The sequence below is a fragment of the Balaenoptera acutorostrata genome, chromosome 6 (assembly GCF_949987535.1).
Source record: "Balaenoptera acutorostrata chromosome 6, mBalAcu1.1, whole genome shotgun sequence".
Taxonomy (NCBI): Eukaryota; Metazoa; Chordata; class Mammalia; order Artiodactyla; family Balaenopteridae; genus Balaenoptera; species Balaenoptera acutorostrata.
In genome coordinates, this window is record NC_080069.1 from 31,161,931 (window position 1) to 31,182,008 (window position 20,078).

General features: G+C 35.6%; 1 protein-coding gene across 1 annotated transcript; it reads left to right on the forward strand.

Moving 5' to 3' along the window:
* The first annotated feature begins 14,287 nt into the window (after positions 1-14,287).
* Positions 14,288-14,878, forward strand: LOC103010296 (zinc finger protein 182-like). The gene has a single exon (XM_007182403.1). The coding sequence runs from the start codon at positions 14,288-14,290 to the stop codon at positions 14,876-14,878; it is 591 nt and encodes a 196-aa protein (XP_007182465.1).
* The last annotated feature ends 5,200 nt before the right edge of the window (positions 14,879-20,078 follow it).

A 20,078-nucleotide genomic window follows, 5' to 3' on the forward strand; every position in this document is an offset into this window, starting at 1 on the left:
TTGTACCTTTGACTACCTTCATTCAATACCCCCTCCCACTACCCCCTGCCTCTGGTATCCATAAATCTGATCTCTTTTTCTATGAGTTTGTTTGTTTATTTATTTTTGAAGTATAATTGACCTACAACACTGTGTTAGTTTCTGGTACACAACATAGTGATTCAATATTTCTATACATTTCAAAATGGTCATATGGCACCATACAAGATATTACATGATTATTGACTATATTACCCACACTGTACAGTATTTGTCTTTCTCTGTCTGACTTATTTCACTTAAATATTACCCTCTAAGTCCATCCATGTTGTCATAAATGGCAAGGTTTCATTCTTTTTTATGACTAATATTCCATACAGCATATATATGGGTCTTGTTTTTTTTATACATCCAGATACTGTCTTTCAATTGGAGCATTCAGTCCATTTACATTTAATCATTGATAGGTATGTACTTATTGACATTTTATTCTTTGTTTTGGGGTTGTTTTTGTAGGTTTTTTTTTTTTTGTCCAACTATATATGCAATCACTTTTTTTCAAGTTTTTCAATTGAAGTAGAGTTGATTTATCTTTTTTGTTCTTCTTCTTTTGCTCTCTTCACTTATGATTTGATGACTATCTTTAGTGTTATGTTTGGATTCCTTTCTCTTTTTTGTGTGTGTATCTTCTATAATTTTTGGTTTGTGGTTACCATGAGGTTTATACATAGCAATCTATACATATACATGATTATTTTAAGTTGCTGAACTTAATTTGAAATGCATTTAACAACCCTGCATTTTTACTCCTCCACCCCACTTTGTTTACTGTTTTTGACATCATATTTTACATCCTTTTGTTTTGTGTATCCCTTAACTATTTACTGCGGAGATAGATGATATCACTACTTTTGTATTTTAGCCTTCCTACTAGCTTTATATGTGGTTGATTGACTACTGTTTTTGCCTTTTCCAATGACATTTTTCCTTTTGAATTCTTCATATTTCTAGTTGTGGCCTTTTCTTTTTCACTTAAAGAAAAGATGTTTTGTGATGCTGAGCTCTTTTAGCTTTTGCTTGCTTGTAAAACTTTTGATCTCTCCTTCAAATCTTAATGAAAGTAGAGTATTCTTGGTTGTAGGCTGGGTAGAATATTCTTGGTTGTAGACTTTTGCTTTTCATCACTTTAAATATATAGTGCCACTCCCTTCTGGCCTGCAGCGTTTCTGCTGAAAAGTCAATTGATAGCCTTATGGGAGTTCCCTTGTACATAACTTGTTGCTTTTCCCTTGCTGCTTTTAATAGTCTCTCTTTATCTTTAATTTTTGACATTTTAATTATAATGTGTCTTGGTGTGGTCCTCTCTGGGTTGATCCTATTTGGAACTTTCTGTGCTTCCTGGGCCTGGATGTCTGTTTCCTTTCCCAGGTTAGGGAATTTTTCAGCTATTATGTCTTCAGCTATGTCCTATGCCCGTTTCTCTCTCTCTGCTCTTTCTGGTACCCCTATAATGTAAATGTTAGTATGCTTGATGGTGTCTCAGAGGTCTCTTAACTGTCTTCATTTTTAAAAATTCTTTTTTCTGTTCAGCTTCAGTGATTTCCACTACTCTGTCTTTCAGTTCCCTGATCTCTTCCTCTGTATCATCTAATCTACATTGATTTCTTCTAGTGTGTTTTGTATTTCAGTTATTGTATTCTTCACTGCTGTTTCGTTCTTCTTTATATTTTCTAACTCTGTTAAAACATCTAAGTTCTCACTCTGTTTATCCATTCTTCTCCCAAGTTCTTTGAGCATCTTTATTATCATTACCTTAAACTCTTTACTGGGTAGATTACTTGTCTCCATTTCACTTAGTTCTCCTTCTGAGATTTTATCTTGTTCCTTCATTTGGAACATATTCTTCTGTTGCCTCATTTTGCCTAATTTGCTGTTTTTATTTCTATGTATTTAGTAAATTGGTTACATTTTCTGATCTTGGAGAAGTGGCCTTATGTAGGAAACATCCTATGGGATCCACCAGTGCATTCCCCTCTGGTCACCAGAGCTATATGTTCTAGGGGTGTCCTCTCTGTGGGCTGTGTGGGCCCTTCTGTTGAGGCAGGCTGACTGCTGTGGGTGTGCTGGTAGGCATGCCTGGCCCATGGTCTGGTTGGTTTCCAGGCTCTGCCTTGTGCAGTGGCTGCTGGCCACTGGTAGATAGGGCCAGGTCATGGCACAGCTGGCTGCATGGCCAACTGCAAAGGAGGAGAGTCCTGATCCTGATGCCAGCCTGCTGGTGGACAGAGCCAGGTCACAAGGTGGTTGGCTACAGAGCCCCAGGGGCTTCAAGGGCTAGTGCTGGCCCACAGGTGGGCAGGGTCAAATCCTGGGGACTCTGGCTGTGGGAGTGGGATCCCAGAGCTGGTGTTGGCCCACAGGTGGGCAGGACCAGTGTCCAGGGGGTTCCTGGGCTGGTACCCATGCCCTGTTGATTGAGGCTGCATCCTAGGGCTGATACCAACATTCCGGTAGTCAGTACTGGGTTCTGAGGTGGGTGAAGACTCAGGAGGTCCTACAGCAGCTTGTCTCCTGGTGTAGGGGAACACCAGGGAACACTCCTGTGTTCCTGCCCAACTAGCTCTTGGTCTGTGGCATCCCAGGACTGGTGCCACGGGCTGGTGTGCAGGACTGGGTCCTGGCACTAATAAGTTAGAGGGAGGATGCCAAAATGCAATTGCTAGCACTAGTGTCCACATGGTAGAACAAGCTTCCCAAAATGGCTGCTGCCAGCGTCTGTGTCCTGGAGATTCTCCAGGATCAGCAAGTTGGTCTGACCCAGGCTTCTTTCAGATTACTGCTTCTGTCCTGAGTGCTGGAGTACGTGAGATTGTGTGTGCACCCTTTAAGAGTGGAGTCTCTATTTTCCACAGCACTCCCCAAAGTCGCCCCACTGGCCTTCAAAGCCAAATGTTCTGGGGGCTCATCTTCCCCATGCAGGACCCCTGAGCTGGGGAGTCCAATATGTAGCTCAGACCTCTCATCCCTTGGAGGGAACCTCTGCAATTTTAATTATTTTCCCGTTTGTGGATCTCCTACCCAGGGGTATGGGACTTGACTATACTATGTCTCCACCCCTCCTACCCATCTTGTTGTGGTTCTTTCTTTATATCTTTAGTTCTAGAAAATATTTCCTGCTAGTCTTCAGGTAGTACTCATCGATACTTGCTCTGTAAATAGTTGTAATTTTGGTGCGCCATGGGAGAAGGTGAACTCAGGGTCTTCCAACACTGCCATCTTGGCCACCTTCCTCTGTATGTTGACAGTTTGGTTAAATTACTCCATAATATTGCTGTCTTAGCATCCATTTTGTGTGGCCACACAGCCTGCAGAGACCTTGTACTGACATTAGCCCCTCCCTCCAGCACATGTCCTAGAAAACAGCCCACAGAGTTAAATGTAAGTTGATGATAGAACTCCCCAATGGCCCTTGTGATAATCAGTCTCCTTGCCTCCCAGGGCCTTCCCCTTAGATACGAACCTCAAGGAACATACCAAACCTTTGCTCTTTTGGGGGATTGAATTGACCAATCTGGCTTAGTCTGGGAACCTCAAAGCATTTCACCCAAAGACCCTAATAAAGGCATGTACTAGGTAGTGTCAGGCTTTCTCTGCCCACACTCTGCTTTGACCTTGAAGTGTGACCCCTCTGTCATGTGAGTACTTCCTCCAGAACCTGTGAGAAATAAACTTCTGTTTTGATTTCCTTGTCTTTTGTTGAACCACAGCTCACCATCCAGACATCCTGGGGTTCTACTTAACAAATGTTAATTTAATAAGGTCACAATAGTTATATACTAGGAGTTGAGGCTTACATTTTCCCCCCATGCTGATATCTAGTTGTTCTGGCACCATATTTTGAGATGGCTTTTCTTTCTCTATTCAATTGCATTGGTGTCTTTTAAAACAATCAATTGATCATATAATTGTGAGTTGATTTCTCTGTTCTATTCCAATAATCTATTGTTTTGTTATGTCAAAAATTCACTTCTTTAATTACTGTTACTTTATAGTAATGATTTAGATTAATTAGCATAAGTCTTCCAACTTTGTTCCTCTTCAAGATTATTTTAGCTATTCTAAGTCTTTTGAATTTCCATATAAATTTCCAAATTGGCTTTTTTCTTTCAGTTTTATTGAGATATAATTGACATACAGCACTGTAAAAGTTTAAGGTGTACAAAATAATGATTTGACATATAAATTATGAAATGATTATCACAAAAAATTTAGTGACCATCCATCATCACACATAGATACAAAAGTAAAGAAATAAGAAAAAAAGTTTTTTATTCTTGTGGTAAATCCTCTTAGGATTTACTAACTTAACAACTTTCATATATAACATACAGCATTGTTAACTGTACATATGATGTTGTACATTACAACCTTAGCAATTATTTATAACTGGAATTTTGTACATTTTGACTGCTTTCATCCAATTTCCCCTCCCCTGACTCTGCCTCTGTAACCACAAATCTGATCTCTTTTTCTATGAGTTTGTTTTCTAAGAATACAGTAATTGACCTACAACACTATGTTTGTTCCTGTTATACAACATAGTAATTCAATATTCCTATGCATTTCAAAATGATCACCATGATAATTCTAGTTATGATATGTAACCATACAAAGATATTGCAGAGTTACTGACTATATTCCCTATACTGTACATTTCATACCTGTGACATTTATTTTGCAGCTGGAAGTTTGCACCTCTTAACCTCCCTCACCTATTTCTTTCTTCCCCAACCCCCTCCCTTCTGTCAGCCACCTGTTTGTTCTCTGTATCTATAACTCTGTTTCTGTTTTGTTATGTTTGTTCATTTGTTTTGTTTTTCAGATTCCACATATAAGTGAAATCATACAGTATTTGTCTTTCTCTGTCTGCCTTATTTCACTTAGCAAAATCATCTCCAGGTCCATCCATCCATGTTGTGTCAAATGGCAAGATTTCATACTGTTTTATGACTCAGTATACACACACACACACACACACACACACACACACGTATATCTCACATCTTCTTTATTTGTCTATTGATGGACACTTAGGTTGCTTACATATATTAGCTATTGCAAATAATGCTGCAATCAACACGGGGTACATATATCTTTTCTAATTAGTGTTTTTGTTTTCTTTAGATAAATATCCAGAAATGGAATTGCTGGGTCATGTGGTAGTTTTATTTTTAATTTTTCAGGAATCTCCATACTGTTTTTCATAGTGGCTGTATCAATTTACATTCCCACCAACAGTGCAAGAAGGTTCTCTTTTCTCCACATCTTCACCAACACTTGTTATTTGTTGTCTTTTTGATAATAGCCATTCTGATAATTGTGAAGTGATAGCTCATTGTGTTTTTGATTTGCATTTCCCTGATGATTAGTGAGGCTGAGCATCTTTTCATGCACCTGTTGTATGTCTTCTCTGAAAAATGTGTTCAGGTCCTCTGCACATTTTAAATTTTTTTTTTTTTTTAAAGGAATTCCTTTATTTTTATTATTTATTTATTTATTTATTTATTTTTGGCTGTGTTGGGTCTTCGTTTCTGTGCGAGGGCTTTCTCTAGTTGTGGCGAGCGGGGGCCACTCTTCATCGCGGTGCGTGGGCCTCTCACTATCGCGGCCTCTCCCATTGCGGAGCACAGGCTCCAGACGCACAGGCTCAGTAGCTGTGGCTCACGGGCCTAGTTGCTCCGTGGCATGTGGGATCTTCCCAGACCAGGGCTCGAACCCGTGTCCCCTGCATTGGCAGGCAGATTCTCAACCACTGCGCCACCAGGGAAGCCCTTTAAATTTTTATTTACTTATTTTTTGTATGCATTGGGTTTTCGTTGCTGTGCTCGGTCTTTTTCTAGTTACGTCAAGTGAGGGCTACTCTTGGTTGCAGTGCACGGGCTTCTCATTGTGGTGGCTTCTCTTGTTTCAGAGCATGGGCTCTAGGCACGCAGGTTTCAGTAGTTGTGGCACGCAGGCTCAGTAGTGTGGCTTGCGGGCTCTAGAGCACAGGCTCAGTAGTTGTGGTGCACGGGCTTAGTTGCTCCCGTATGTGGGATCTTCCCAGACCAGGGCTCAAACCTGTGTCTGCTGCATGGCAGGTGGATTCTTAATAACTGCATCACCTGGGAAGTCTCATCCTCTGCCCATTTTTTAATCAAGTTGTTTTGATATTATGTTCTATGAATTCTTTATATATTTTGGATATCAACCCCTTAGATATATTGTTTGCAGATATTGTCTCCCATTCAGTACAAAAAGGGTGTTTGGATTTTGATTGAGATTGCATTTTACCTATGGATAAATTTTGGGAGACTTGACTTCAGTGATAATGAGTCTTTAATTCATTAGCTGACATACCTTCTATTTATTTAGGTCTTCTTTAATATATCTTAGTACTTTTTAATTTTCGGTGTGCAGGTTTTTCGTATCTTTGGTTAAGTTTATTTCTCAGTATATCAAAATATTTTTTGATACTTTTCTAAGAAGTATTGCTTTTTAATTTCATTTTAATGGATGTTGGTAGTATATAGAACTATAATCAATTTTTTATATTGACTTTATTCTACAGTCTTGGAAATTTTCTTTGGTAGTTCATTTGTAAATTCTTTTGGATTTTTTTGCATTCACAATTATATCATCTGCAAATAAAGCCAGTTTTATTTCTTCCTTTTTATCTTTGCATATTTTATTTATTTTTCTTGCTGTAGTGTAGTAGCGAGGACCTTTGGTAAATGTTGAATTGAGCAGTGAAAGTAGACATGTTGGCCTTGCACCCCACCTTAAGGGATATTTAACCCTTAACTGTGATGTCAAAAGCTTTTCTTACGTCTACTGCAATAATTATAAATTTTCTCCATTATTTTCTTAATTTGGTAGATTGTATTGATTGATTTTTTTTGCATTGCTGGGATAAAACCTACTTGGTCGTGGTGTATAATTCTATTTTTTGTACATGGCTGGATCCAAATTGCTACTATTTTGTTAAGAAGTTTTGCATCAATGATCATGAGGTATTTTTGTCTGTACTTTTATTTTAATGCACTTGTCAGATTTTGGTAGGTAATGCTAGCTTCAACATGAATTGGGACGGACTCATTCTTTACTAATTCTTTTAAAAAGTTTGTGTAAGATTCTCTAAATATTTTAAGGAAATTTACTATTAGGGCATCAGGGCCTGGTATTTTCTTTGTGGGAAAGCTTTTATTCAGATTCTTTTTCTTCAGTAGATATTAGTCACTAAGATTATTTTTGTGTCAGTTTTAGTAACTCAGTAATTTCTTTTAAGAAATTGTTCATTTTCTCTAAATTGTCAAATTTATTGCCAGAAAGTTGTTGGTGGTGTCCTTTTATTATTTTTTAATCTGTGTATAATCGTTAGTGGTAATCTTTATTTTTATTTCTATATTTTGTTATTTGTATATTTTTCATTTGTTTAGGTTTGTTCAGGGCTTATCAATTTAATCATTTGAAGGAACCAACTCTTGGCTTTCTTTTAATCGATTGTTCATTTGTTTAAACCTTATTTTCGAATATACATGTATTCATTTTTTGTTGTTTTTCTCTAACTACTGATTTAGCTGCATCTTATAAACTTCAATACGTTGTGTTTTTATTATTCACCTCCAAATATTTCCCTTCCATTTAGAATTTTTTGCTCCATGTGATATATAGAAATGTCTTGTTTAATTTCTAAATATTTTGGTATTTTATAGTTATATTTTCATTGTTGATTTCTGTTATATCTTTATCATTAGAAAACATAGTTTGCATTACTTCAATTCTTTAAAATTTATTGAGACATATTTTATGATCCAGCATATGGTCTATTTTGGTAAATATTTCATACATTCTGAAAAGAATGTGTATTACCTGAGTATTAGTTGTAATGTTCTATAAATGTCAATTAGGTTAAATTGCTTGATAGTGTTCAATATCTTTACTGACTTTTTGTTTGTTTGATCAAACAGACAAGAGAGTAGTATGAAAATTTCTAACTATGATTATAGATTTGCCTATTTTGCTTTTTGTTCTTTCAATTTTGAAGTGACATTTGTTGCATATACATTTAGGATTTTATGTCATCCAGATGACATTATCTTTTTGTCATTTGAAACTTCCCTCTTTGCTAGAAATACTTGTCTTGATACCTACTTTTTCTCTATTAACATAACCGTACTGGTCTTATAATTAGTGTTTTCATGGTATATCTTTTTGCATCCTTTTACTTTCAACATAGCTGTCCTTAAGTTCAAAATATGTTTCTTGTAGTCAGCATACAGTTGAGTCTTTTTAAAAATTGTGGTTAGATACACATAACACAAAATGTTCCATCTTAACCAATTTTAAGTTAAGCGGTAATAGGTACATTGACATTTTTGTGCAACAATTACCACCATTCACCTCTAGAATTCTTTTAATTTTGCAGAACTAAAACTCTGTATCCATTGTAAAATAACGTCTCATTCCCCCTTTTCCCAGCCCCTGGCAACCACCATTCTCCTTTCTGTCTCTATGAATCTGACTACGCTAGATATTTCACATCAGTGGACTCATACAATATTTGTCTTTTTATGATGGCTTATTTCACTTAGCCTAATGTTCTCAAGGTTCATCTGTGTTGTAGCATGTGTCAGAATTTTCTTCTTTTTTAAGACTGAAATACATTCCATTGTAGGTACATACCACATTTTGTTTATGCATTCATCTGTAGATGCACACCTGGGTTGTTTCCACCTTTTGGCTATTGCAAAGAATGCTGCTATGAACATATACAAGTATCTCTTCAAAACCTTGTTGTCAGTTTTTTGTGTATATACCCAGAAGTGGAATTGATATATGGTAATATAATAATTCTATTTTTAATTTTTTGAGGAACTGCCATGTTATTTTCCATAGCAGCTGTAACATTTTATATTCTCACCAACGATGTACAAGGGTTTCAATTTCTCTACATCCTCACCAACACTTATTTTCTGTGTTTTTGATAGTAGCTATCCTAATGGATGTGCGGGGGTATCTAATTGTGGTTTTGATTTGCAGTTCTCTAGTGATTAGTAATATTAAGCATCTTTTCGTATCCTTATTGCATTTGTATGTCTTTTGGAGAAGTGTCTATTCAAGTCCTTTGCCCATTTTTTAATCAGATGGGTTTTTTTGTTGTTGAATTACATGAGTTCTTTATATATTTTGGATATTAATCCCTTATCAGACATATGATTTGAAGATATTTTTCCCCTTTCATCAGTTGCCTTTTCACTTTGTTTATTGTGTGTTTTGATGCACAAAAGATTTAAATATTTATGTAGGTTTTTTTAAAATGTTGTTTTATAATATCTGTCTTTTTTTTTTTTTATAATATCTGTCTTTTAATGGCATTGTTTAATTCATTTTCATTTCATATAATTACTGATATGATTCAAGTCCACCAACTTGCAATCTATGTTCTATTTGTCTGATCTGTTCTTTGTTCCTCTTTTTCTGCTTTCTTTTTCTTAATCAAGCATTGACTTTTCAAGTGGTTCTCCCTTTTGAAAATTGTCTCAGGGAATACAATATGCATCTTTAATTTGTAACAGTCGACATTTAATTAACAACATACTATTTCACAAGCAACATAAAAACCTTCCAATAGTATAATTCCATTTAACCTTCTGATCTTTATGTTGTTTTCAAATATTTTACTTCTATATATACATAATAAACCCCATAATACTGTGTTATTTTTGTTTTAGATAGCCAGCTGTCTTTTATATTTACCCACATTTTAAATTTTTAGAAATTGAGTGTAAGTTACATGCGGTGAAATGTACATGAACATAGTATTTACCGTGTGATTCTCTTTTGTGTTTGGCTTCTTTCACTGCACATAATGTTTTTAACACTTATCCATATTGTTATATACATCAATTATTCTTATCTTAAGAGTAGAATTCCATTTTACTTGTATGCTATAATTTGTTCATTTTGTTGTTGGATATTTCAGATGATTACATTTTTTGATGATTATGAATAAAACTGCTATAAACATTCTTGTTCAAGTCTTTTCGTGGACATAAGATTCCTTTCTCTTGGGAATATAGGAATGGAATTGCTGGAATCATAGGGGAGGCTTATATTTAATTTACCAAATCTGCCAGACAGATTTTAAGGTATCTGTGTATCCAACTCCCGCCAGCTATATATGAGCATTCCAGTTGTTCTTACACCATTACCAACACTTGGTTTGTTGATCTTTTTTTAGCTATCCCGGTGGTTGTGCAGTAGAATCTCACGGTGATTTTACTTTGCATTTTCCTGATGACTAAGGTTGAGCATCACTTGATGAGCTTACAGACATTTGTATATCTTGGTATGAGTGCTCATTCAAGTCTTTCACAAAATTTTTGGATTATCTTTTTAATTATTTCTGACTTGAAGGAATCAGTTTTATTCTGGATACAAAAAATACTGAGAATATTTTTTCCAGTCTGTGATTTGCCTTTTCATTTAATTAACATTGTGTTTGATGAGTAAAAATTTTTAATTTTGAGGAATCCCATTTATTTTTCTTTCATGACTAATGCTTTTTATGTCCTCATTAATAGATCTGTCCTCTAAGATTGTGAAGATTTTCTTCTCTATTTTCTTCTAGAAATTTTATAGTTTTAGCTTTCACATTTAGATTTATGTCAATCTTGAATTAATTTTCATATGTACTGTGATGTAGAAACCATTGAGTTTGTTTTAACTTAAAAAATTTAATACATGTTTAAAGTAGTTGTTCCTTGTGTGTGTGTGTGTGTGTGTGTGTGTGTGTGTGTGTGAGATATAAATGAAAGAAACACTCTTTCTGAAGGTCTGAAAGTCAGGGTTTCTTTCTTAGATGGTTTGGAAGAAGTCTGTGCTGGGTTCTATTTATTCTTTTGTTTGCTTAATGTGGCCTTCAAGGTGAGAGTTTTGTGTTTTTCTTTTTAAACAGATATTTAGTTGCTCCAGCATCGTTTATTGAAAATAAAGGTCTTTTGAATTAGAAGCCTATTCAATTTCATTTTCACCTTTGACAAAAATCTGTTGACCTTATTTGCATAGGTCTATTTCTAGATTCTATTATGTTCCATTGTTCTATCTATACTAATGCAACACTATGTAAGATTGCTATATAAATCTTGAAATTTCAAGGCTTGAAATCTGGGGGTATACATCCTACAACTTTCTTCTTCAAAATTGTTAACTATCACCATAATTTTTGAAGGATATTTTTTCTGCTTATATAATTATAGGTTGACAGTACTATTCTTTCAACATTTCAAAGATGTCATTGTGTTGTGCTCTGGCTCCCACTATCCAGCTATCATTCTCATTGTTGTTTCTCTGAATGTCATATGTCTCACACTCCTACTCCCTGTTTTCTTTAAAAGATTTTTTCTATTCCTTCCTTCTCCCTTCATCCTTCCCTCCCTCTGTTTTCCTCCTTTCCTCTCGTCTTCCTTCTCTTTCTTCCTGCTTACTTTTTAGTAGTTTGACTGTCATGTGTCTCAGTATGCTTTTTTTCATTTTTTTGTATTTTTCCTGCTTGGAGTTTTTGAACTTAATAGATACCAAATTAGTAAATGAATATTTCAAATGGCTTTTGAATATAGTAACTTGACTGTACATCCTTAGGAGAATATGCTCTCTGGACAAAAAAGAACTTCAAAGAAATATTAAACTTCATTTATTAGGTCCACCATTAGTAATTTGGTACTATAACTCTGAAACTATTATATGTATTTGGTTTAGAAAGCATATAAGTAAATATATTAGTAATATTTGCAGATATGATTTTCAATCTAAGAGGGAAAAAAGACATAAAACATTTGAAAGATTAAGGGGAAAAACTGTGTTAAATTTAAATTGGAACTGTTAATATTTGGAAAATTTAAATTTCTAGCTCCGTTTATTAAAAAAGCCTAGATTCAATGACACATCAGTAACAAAGTTCATACCTAATACACAGATCTTGGGTTTGTCTTGCAAAGTAAAATGAAAACAACTCCTATGTAATGAATCATGGTGAAAATGAATAAAATTCATTTTTGGTACCTCCCTTTGTCATCACCCAATGCAGACAACCTCAGATTAAAGTGAGTTTTTCTATCACAAGGATCAACGTCTTTCAGGAACGTGATTGTGGGTTTCAGCTGGGAGGAATGGTAGCACCTGACACCCCTGTAGAGGACCCTGTACAGGGACACGATGCTTGAGAATTACAGCCACCTAGCATCTGTGGGTGAGTGTCACTGTCCTGTGTAGGCTTGACTGTGCCTCGCTGACTGATGCTTTTGCTTTCTCTTGCTGACACTAAATGGGGGCAAGGGAATAGGGGCAGAGAACTTATGAAGTGTATATTGACTTTGTCCTCAAGTTCTCAATTTCACAGTCTCCCTTTGGATACTGAATTTATATTTCTCTCTCATCGATAAACTTTTTTTATCTTGCTAACATGCAAAGTGGAAACTTTACTATATGATCCTTAACACCATGTCTGAGGTGGTTTCTCATCAACAGGATCTTCAGTTCCTAAATCATATATGATCTTCAAGTTGGAGCAAGGAGAAGATCCAGGAATGTTTGAAGGGAAAATTCCAAGTGATCTCTGCTCAGGTGAGTATGAGTCAGACACATGGAAGACAGAGGAAAGAGAGAAAATGGAGGAAGAAAACTGTTTCAAAATAATTTAAGAAAATTTTCTCACTGAAAGTGTCCATTGAATGATGGCTAGCAAAGTGGATGAAAGTAAACTGACATTAATCCAAATCATAAAATTTCTAAATGCTAATTACAAAAGAATATCTGTAAAGCTTCCTAAGAGGAAGAGAAAAGAACATAAATAAGAGACCTGCAACCAAATTGGCTTTAGACTTCAACAGCAATAATGGAACCTAGAAGATAAAAGAGTAATACCTTCAAAAATTTGTGGGAAAATTATTTCCAACCTAGAATTTTTCTACCATACAAAACTATTAATTATGTTTTGGTATACAATACCAACATTTTCAGACATGCATGGTCTCAAAAGAATTTATCTCCTATTCACAATTCTATCAGGAAACTACTGGAAAAAGAAAACATAGAATCAAAGTATTAGGATCCAGCAAACAACATAAGTGAGGGAATCCAAGGCAAGAAGGAGGAGGTAGATCCCGTGGCCACAGTTGTGCAGGAGTTCTAGAGAGCTTTCACTGCAGATTGGAGCAGCTCAGAATAAATATCTTCGAGAATATGAAATTGTCAAAATCAGTGTTATTGTTATTGTTAGGAATTCACAGAAAAAAGACCTTTGAAGGTAGTATGAAAAAGTTAGGAAAAATTATTATTTCAGAGCATGGTACACTAATTTCTCTTGGTTACATACCCTCACACACATGTTTTGAATAAGTAGTCAAGAAGAAGAAAAGCAAGCTAAGTGGTGCAGAGAGGCATTTGTATATACACAAACTTGCAATAAACCTGACTTTGTACAGAATAATTAGTATTCTGATCCTACTGGAACAGAATATATTTGTGGGTACTAGTGAAATACTGTAGATAACTGGATTTGTTGGCCTAAGAGTGTTACAGATGGGCTTTGAGCACAGGAATTACGTATATAATTTGAATATTGTGGCAGCACAGTCTAGTTAGGTTATCACTGGTTGATTTGTTTTGTTTGTTTTGAGGAAATGATAATAAAATTTGAGAAAAGCCTAAGTTTATAATAGTCACAGTAAGTGGAAGCGTTAAGTGTCAAGATTTAATATTAGAGTTAAAGGGAAATGTGGTTTCAGAAGCAAGAAAAGAAGTATCTAGGGATGAGGGCAATAGGGGAAGGAAGTAATGATCAATACAAATTCAGAGAACAGGAGCTATAATAGGATAAGACACTGATGTTTTTCACAATTGCTTATTAAACACCAACTATGTGCCAAGCCCCAGACCAGCATTCAGAAGAGTAGTACATCTGATTGTGGGCTGCATAGCTTGGTTTCTGTCTGATTTTATATGTCTTGTTGAGCCAATTTTATCTTCCTTCTCCTTTCAGATGAAGAATTTAGATTTGAAACCACAAAAGTGGGAATATTTGAAGAATATTTCTTCCCTTATGAGAAGTTGGATCATTTCACAAGGGATGCTTTGCTTTGCTCCATTTTAGAAAATTAACAAATTGTGGCAAATCAAGGCAAATTTTAAGTCAACTTAGAGGTAGTAATTCAGAACTTAGTATCCATCGGAGAAATTATACTCAGTTAAAACCTTATGAGTGTTCTCAATGTTTGAAAGCGTTCTCTCAGAAACTCATCTTGTAAGACATCTGTTAATTCATATTGGTGAGAAACCTTACGACAGCAAAATATGTGAGAAAGCCTTCAGAAGTAAGACAACATTCATTATACATCAGAGGGAAATAAATATGGGAGATAAAGCCAATGAATGTACAGAATGTGGAAAAGGCTTTTCTCATAAGGTAGATCTCAAGACACATCAGAAAATTCACACTTGGGAGAAACCCTATGAATGTGCTGAATGTGGGAAAAACTTCTCATGTAAGCTAGATCTCTGCAAGCCCTGGACAATTCATACTGGAGAGAAACGCTATGAATGTACCAAATGTAGAAAAGCTTTCTCCCTAAAAGCACCCCTCATCAGGCATCGGAAAATTCATACCAGAGAGAAACCCTGTGAATGTAATGAATGTGGGAAAGCTTTCACATTGAAGCCAGAACTCATCAGACATCAGAAGGTTCATTCTGAGGAGAAAGCCTATGAGAGTACTGTATGTTGGAAAGCCTTCTCCCAGAAAGGACACCTCATTAAGCATCAGTTAATTCATACTGGTAAAAAACCACATGAATGTGAATAGTGTAGAAGACCCTTCAGAAGTAAAACAGAACTTACTATTCATCAGAAGATTCATACTGGGGAGATACCCCATGCATGTGCAGAATGTAGAAAAGCCTTATCTTGTAAGGCAGGTCCCAAGACACATCAGAAAAATCATACTGGGGAGAAGCCCCATGAATGTATTGAATATTGGAAAGCCTTCAGCAGGAAATCAAAACTCATCCGATGTCAGAGGATTCATTCTGAAGAGACACCCCATGAGTGTAATGAAAGTTGGAAAGCCTTCTCTCAGCAATCATACCTCATTAATTCATAGTGGTGAGAAGCACCATGAATATAATTATGGGAGACACTTCATTAGGAAGGAATAGCTCATTAGACAGAAGAATATTTGTGCTGAAGAAAATCCCTCTGAACATACTGGATGTTGAAAAGTCTTTTCCTGTAATGCACAATTTGTTAAGGATCATTTAATTCATATTAGTGAAAAACCTCATTAAAGCAATTAATATGGAAAAGACTGAAAAGCCAGAACTCATGCATAAGAGGATTCAATGTAGGGAAAACCTGTGCTTAACACAGGATGGCTTTTGCATGGCAGTGAGAGCTAATTACACAATATAGAGCTCCCACAAGGGAGAAAAACCTCTAAGTTTACTGAATGTGGAACAGTGAACAATATGGCTGAGGTCTTCTTAAACTAGAAAATTCGTACAAAGAGGAAGCTATTATGTTGATATATTTTAAAAGCAGTTTTATAGAAATTCTTGTTAGGCATGTAATTCCAAAATTTTTATGGAAAACTAAGGAAAGCAGTTTAAAATCACAATTGTGTTCACTGTGGAGTATGAAGCTTGGGAAAGTGAAAACAAATGGAACCACACAGCAACCAACTTCATATATGGATGGTTCCAAATAATGTAGTGTTTATGCTGCTGAATACATTATATAAAACTAACTATCATAATGCAGGGAATTTCTTAAGTAAATTTAATGTGATTCTGACAATAAATTTTTTCTTCTCTGGAGTACCTACAATTCTTTTTTAAATATTAAACCCATTTTATTGATGAGGAAATTAAGGTTATATAACTTACAATGTAATTTGAGAAAGAGGGGAAAAGTCAGCTTGACTTCAAAGCACTTAACCTCTATACTATGATGAGTTGTTTTTGACTTTTAAATTGAGATATAATAAACATATAAAATTGTATTAGTTTTAGGTGTACAACATAATGATTTGATATTTATACATATTGCAAAATGATCACCACAATAAGTCTAGGTAACATCTGTCACCACGCATAGCTACAAAAATTTTTTCTTGTGATGAGAAATTTTAAGATCTACTCTCTTAGTGACTTTCAAATATACAATAAAGTGTTATTTACTATAGTTACCATGCTGTACACTACATGACATTTATTTTATAACTGGAATTTTGTACCTTATGACATCCTTCACTCATTTCACCCACCCACCTTCTCCTCTGGCAACGACCAATCTGTTCTCTGTATATATGAGTTCCATTTTTTTGTTTGTTTTTAGATTCCAGGTATAAGTGAGATCATACAGTATCTTTCTCTGACTTATTTCACTTAACATAATGCCCTTAGGGTGCATCCTTGTTGCCAAAAAGGGCAGAATTTCTTTCTTTTTATGGCTGAATAATTTTCCATTGTGTATATCACATTTTCTTTATCCCCTCATTATCAGCAGACACGTAGATTTTCTCCACATTTTGGCTATTGTAAATAAATGCTGCAATGAACACAGGGGTGTAGATATCTTTTCAAGTTAGTGTTTAATTTTCTTAGGATAAATACCCAGAAGTGGAATTGCTGGATTACATGGTATTTCTATTTTTAATTTTTTGAGGAAACTCCATGCTGTTCCATAGTGGCTGCAAAAATTTACATTCCCACCAACAGTGCACAAGGATTTTCCTTGAGGATGTGGAGCAAAGGGAATCCCTGTGCACGGTTGGTGGCAATGTAAATAGGTTTAGCCACTACAGATAATACTAGATACGTTACACAAAAATTTAAAAATAGAACTATCACAGGATCCAGCAATCCCACTTCTGGGTATTTATTTAAAGAAAATGAAAACAGTAATTCAAAGAGATAACTGCACCTCCATGTTCATTGCAGCATTATTCACAATGGCCAAGATATGGAAACAACTTTAGTGGCCGTTAATGGATGAATGAATATATACATATATCTATATCTATATATATCTCAATTTTTCAGCCATAAAAAGAATGAAATCTTGCCATCTGCAACAACATGAATGGACTTCAAGGGCATTATGTTAGGTGAAATAAGTCAGACAGAGAAAGACAAATACCGTATGGTCTCTCTTATATGTAGACTATAAAATAAATAGAAACACACACACACACACACACACACACACACAGACACACACACCAAACACCAAGCTAATAGATACAGAGAACAAATTGGAGGCAGGGGGTGGGAGGTTTTTTGTTTTTAGGTAAAATAAATTTTATACATAAATGCAATGAATGAACAAACCAATGAATATAGTATTCCTAACTTAATGGTACCTAATAAATACAAATATCTACTATTAAATTTTAAAAAGCACATTTTCAGCCATCATTTATTAAATTGTCTTTTTTTAAAAAACATCTTTATTGGAGTTTAATTGCTTTACAATGGTGTGTTAGTTTCTGCTTTATAACAAATTGAATCAGCTATACATATACATATATCCCCATATCTCCTCCCTCTTGCGTCTCCCTCCCACCCTCCCTATCCCACCCTTCTAGGTGGTCACAAAGCACCGAGTTGATCTCCCTGTGCTATGTGGCAGCTTCCTACTAGCTATTTTACGTTTGGTAGTATATATAAGTCTATGCCACTCTCTCACTTCGTCCCAGCTTACCCTTTCCCCTCCCCATGTTAAATTGTCTTTTTATTTCTCCTCAGCCACAGCACAGCTCACATAGGCTGTCAAACTTCAGCCTCAAATATACATTCTCTGCAGTCTCTTCTCAACTTTGGGTAACACAGAGCATTTGTGAAGAATCCTGACCAAAGGGATCCAAGACCACTAAGTTTGGGGCCCCCTCTGTCACATGGCTGGACCTGGGGATCCCTGGAGCACAGTCCCTCCTGGCCAGGTAGAGCATGAGTGAGAGAGCATTCCTGCTTTATTTCTTTGTATTAGTGTATCTAATGCCATGTCTCTCCATTCATTTTGGTGACATATGTACAGGGAAAATAAAAATGTTCTTCTCTCTCAACTTTCACTGTCACTGAATGAATTGTTAAATCTTAATTTAGTATTCAAAATCTTAACTTGAATTTTTAAAGCATTTATGTCTGTTATTACCCATCAGACTGTCATGAATCTGGGTTTTTAAAATCTGAAGCATATATCATTTGGGGTCCTTCTTTCAAGAATCCAGAAATAGGTACGAAATTGAAATATTTAGAAAACCACAAGTTAAACATTTTTAAAAATCACAAAAGCCAACATATGTAGTAACATTTAACTTCCTAAGACATCTAATAGTTGCCACTGTACATTGGCTGCACAATTTTTTCCTTTTTTTAAAAACAACTTTATTGAGGTATTATTTACATGTCATGAAATTTCCCATTTTTAGTATACAATTCAATGAATTTTAGTAACTATAACAAATTGTGCAGCCATTACCACAATTCAGTTTTAGAACATTTCCATAACCCCAACAAGATCCCCTTGCCCACTTGCAGGTCCTGAAAACAACTAATCTACTTTCTGTCTCAATTGATTTGATGTCCAGACTTTTCATACAAATGCAGTTGTACAATATGTGGGGTCTTCTGTGTCTGGCTTCTTTCACTTATCATAATGTTTTTGAGATTCATCCATGCTTTAGCATGTACCAGTACATCATTCTTTTTAATTACCAAATAATATTCCATTGTATGAATATACCACATTTTCCTTGTCCATTCATTAGTTAATGAACATTTGTGTTGTTTTCACTTATTGACATTTATAAATAATAATACTGTAAACGTTCATGTACAAGTTTTTGTGTGGGTATTTTCATTTATTGCATACAGATACCTAGGAGTGGAATTGTGGGGTCATATGGTAAATTTATTGCATTTATCTTTTAGGGTGCGCCCCACATTCTACTTTCTAGTAGAATTATTTATTCTCTTGTTCTACCTTCTACACCAGTCTGGGAATACCTTGAGAGCAGGAACCAGGCTTCACTCATGATTGTTTCCCCATTATGCCTTGTTTATTGTTTGGTAAATGAACAATGGGTTCTGTCCAATCACTCTGATGCAGGAAAGAAAACAATGTTACTCAAGCCTGGGCTCTGAAGTGTGAGGCTGAGGCACATAATGGGCCAACAAAAATTGAGGATCAGCAAAAGGAGTATAGGAAACTAAGCTCAATTGCATTATTGTTGCCAATTCTTCAACCCTCTCCATATCTCTTCTCTTTGCTGTGTGACTTTCCATATGCTTCCACTGAAGGTACAGTCTATTTCCCTGCCCCACTGATGTTGGGCATGGTCATATGACTTGCTCTTGCCAATGAGGTAGGCACAAGTGACAGTGTACCAGCCCTGAAACTAAGCTTAACAGTCACGTGTTTCTACTGCCCCTCCAGAAGCTTCTGTCATCACTATGATAAGAACTTGTCCTGGGTAGCCCTGTGGTCTAGGGAGGATGAGAGAGACACATGGAAAAGACCTATATGTAATTTGCAGTTGGATCCAGTTGAGCCTGGACCAGCTGACTCCCAGCCAACCTATAGACTTAAGAATGAGAATAAATGATGGTTCTGTTAAGCTACTGAGTTTTGGGGTGTTTCATTATACAGGATTAGTGTGGCAATTGTTGACTGATATAGAAACCAAATAAAGATTATCCTACACAGGTATAAAGCCAGGATACTTCAGACTTGGAATTCTGAATGTAGATCTCATTGGCACAGAAGTGGAAGCTAGAACATATGCCAACAGGAATGGATAAAGACAGTGGTTAGGTGAGTGCTTGTCAGTTGAAGAGATTGAGAAGGGTGTGGAAGGCCAATAATAATATTTTATATTAATACATTATATATAATATAAATATTATTATACCAAGTTATCCTTCATGGATCAAAATGCTAGGCACTGTGGTAGAAACTTTAGCAGACATTTTTCATTTATTCCTTAAAGTATTCTTGCTATTAGA

Coding starts and splice junctions, on each gene's coding strand:
- LOC103010296 (XM_007182403.1), top strand. CDS start 14,288: ATGTTTGAAAGCGTTCTCTCAGAAACTCATCTTGTAAGACATCTGTTA.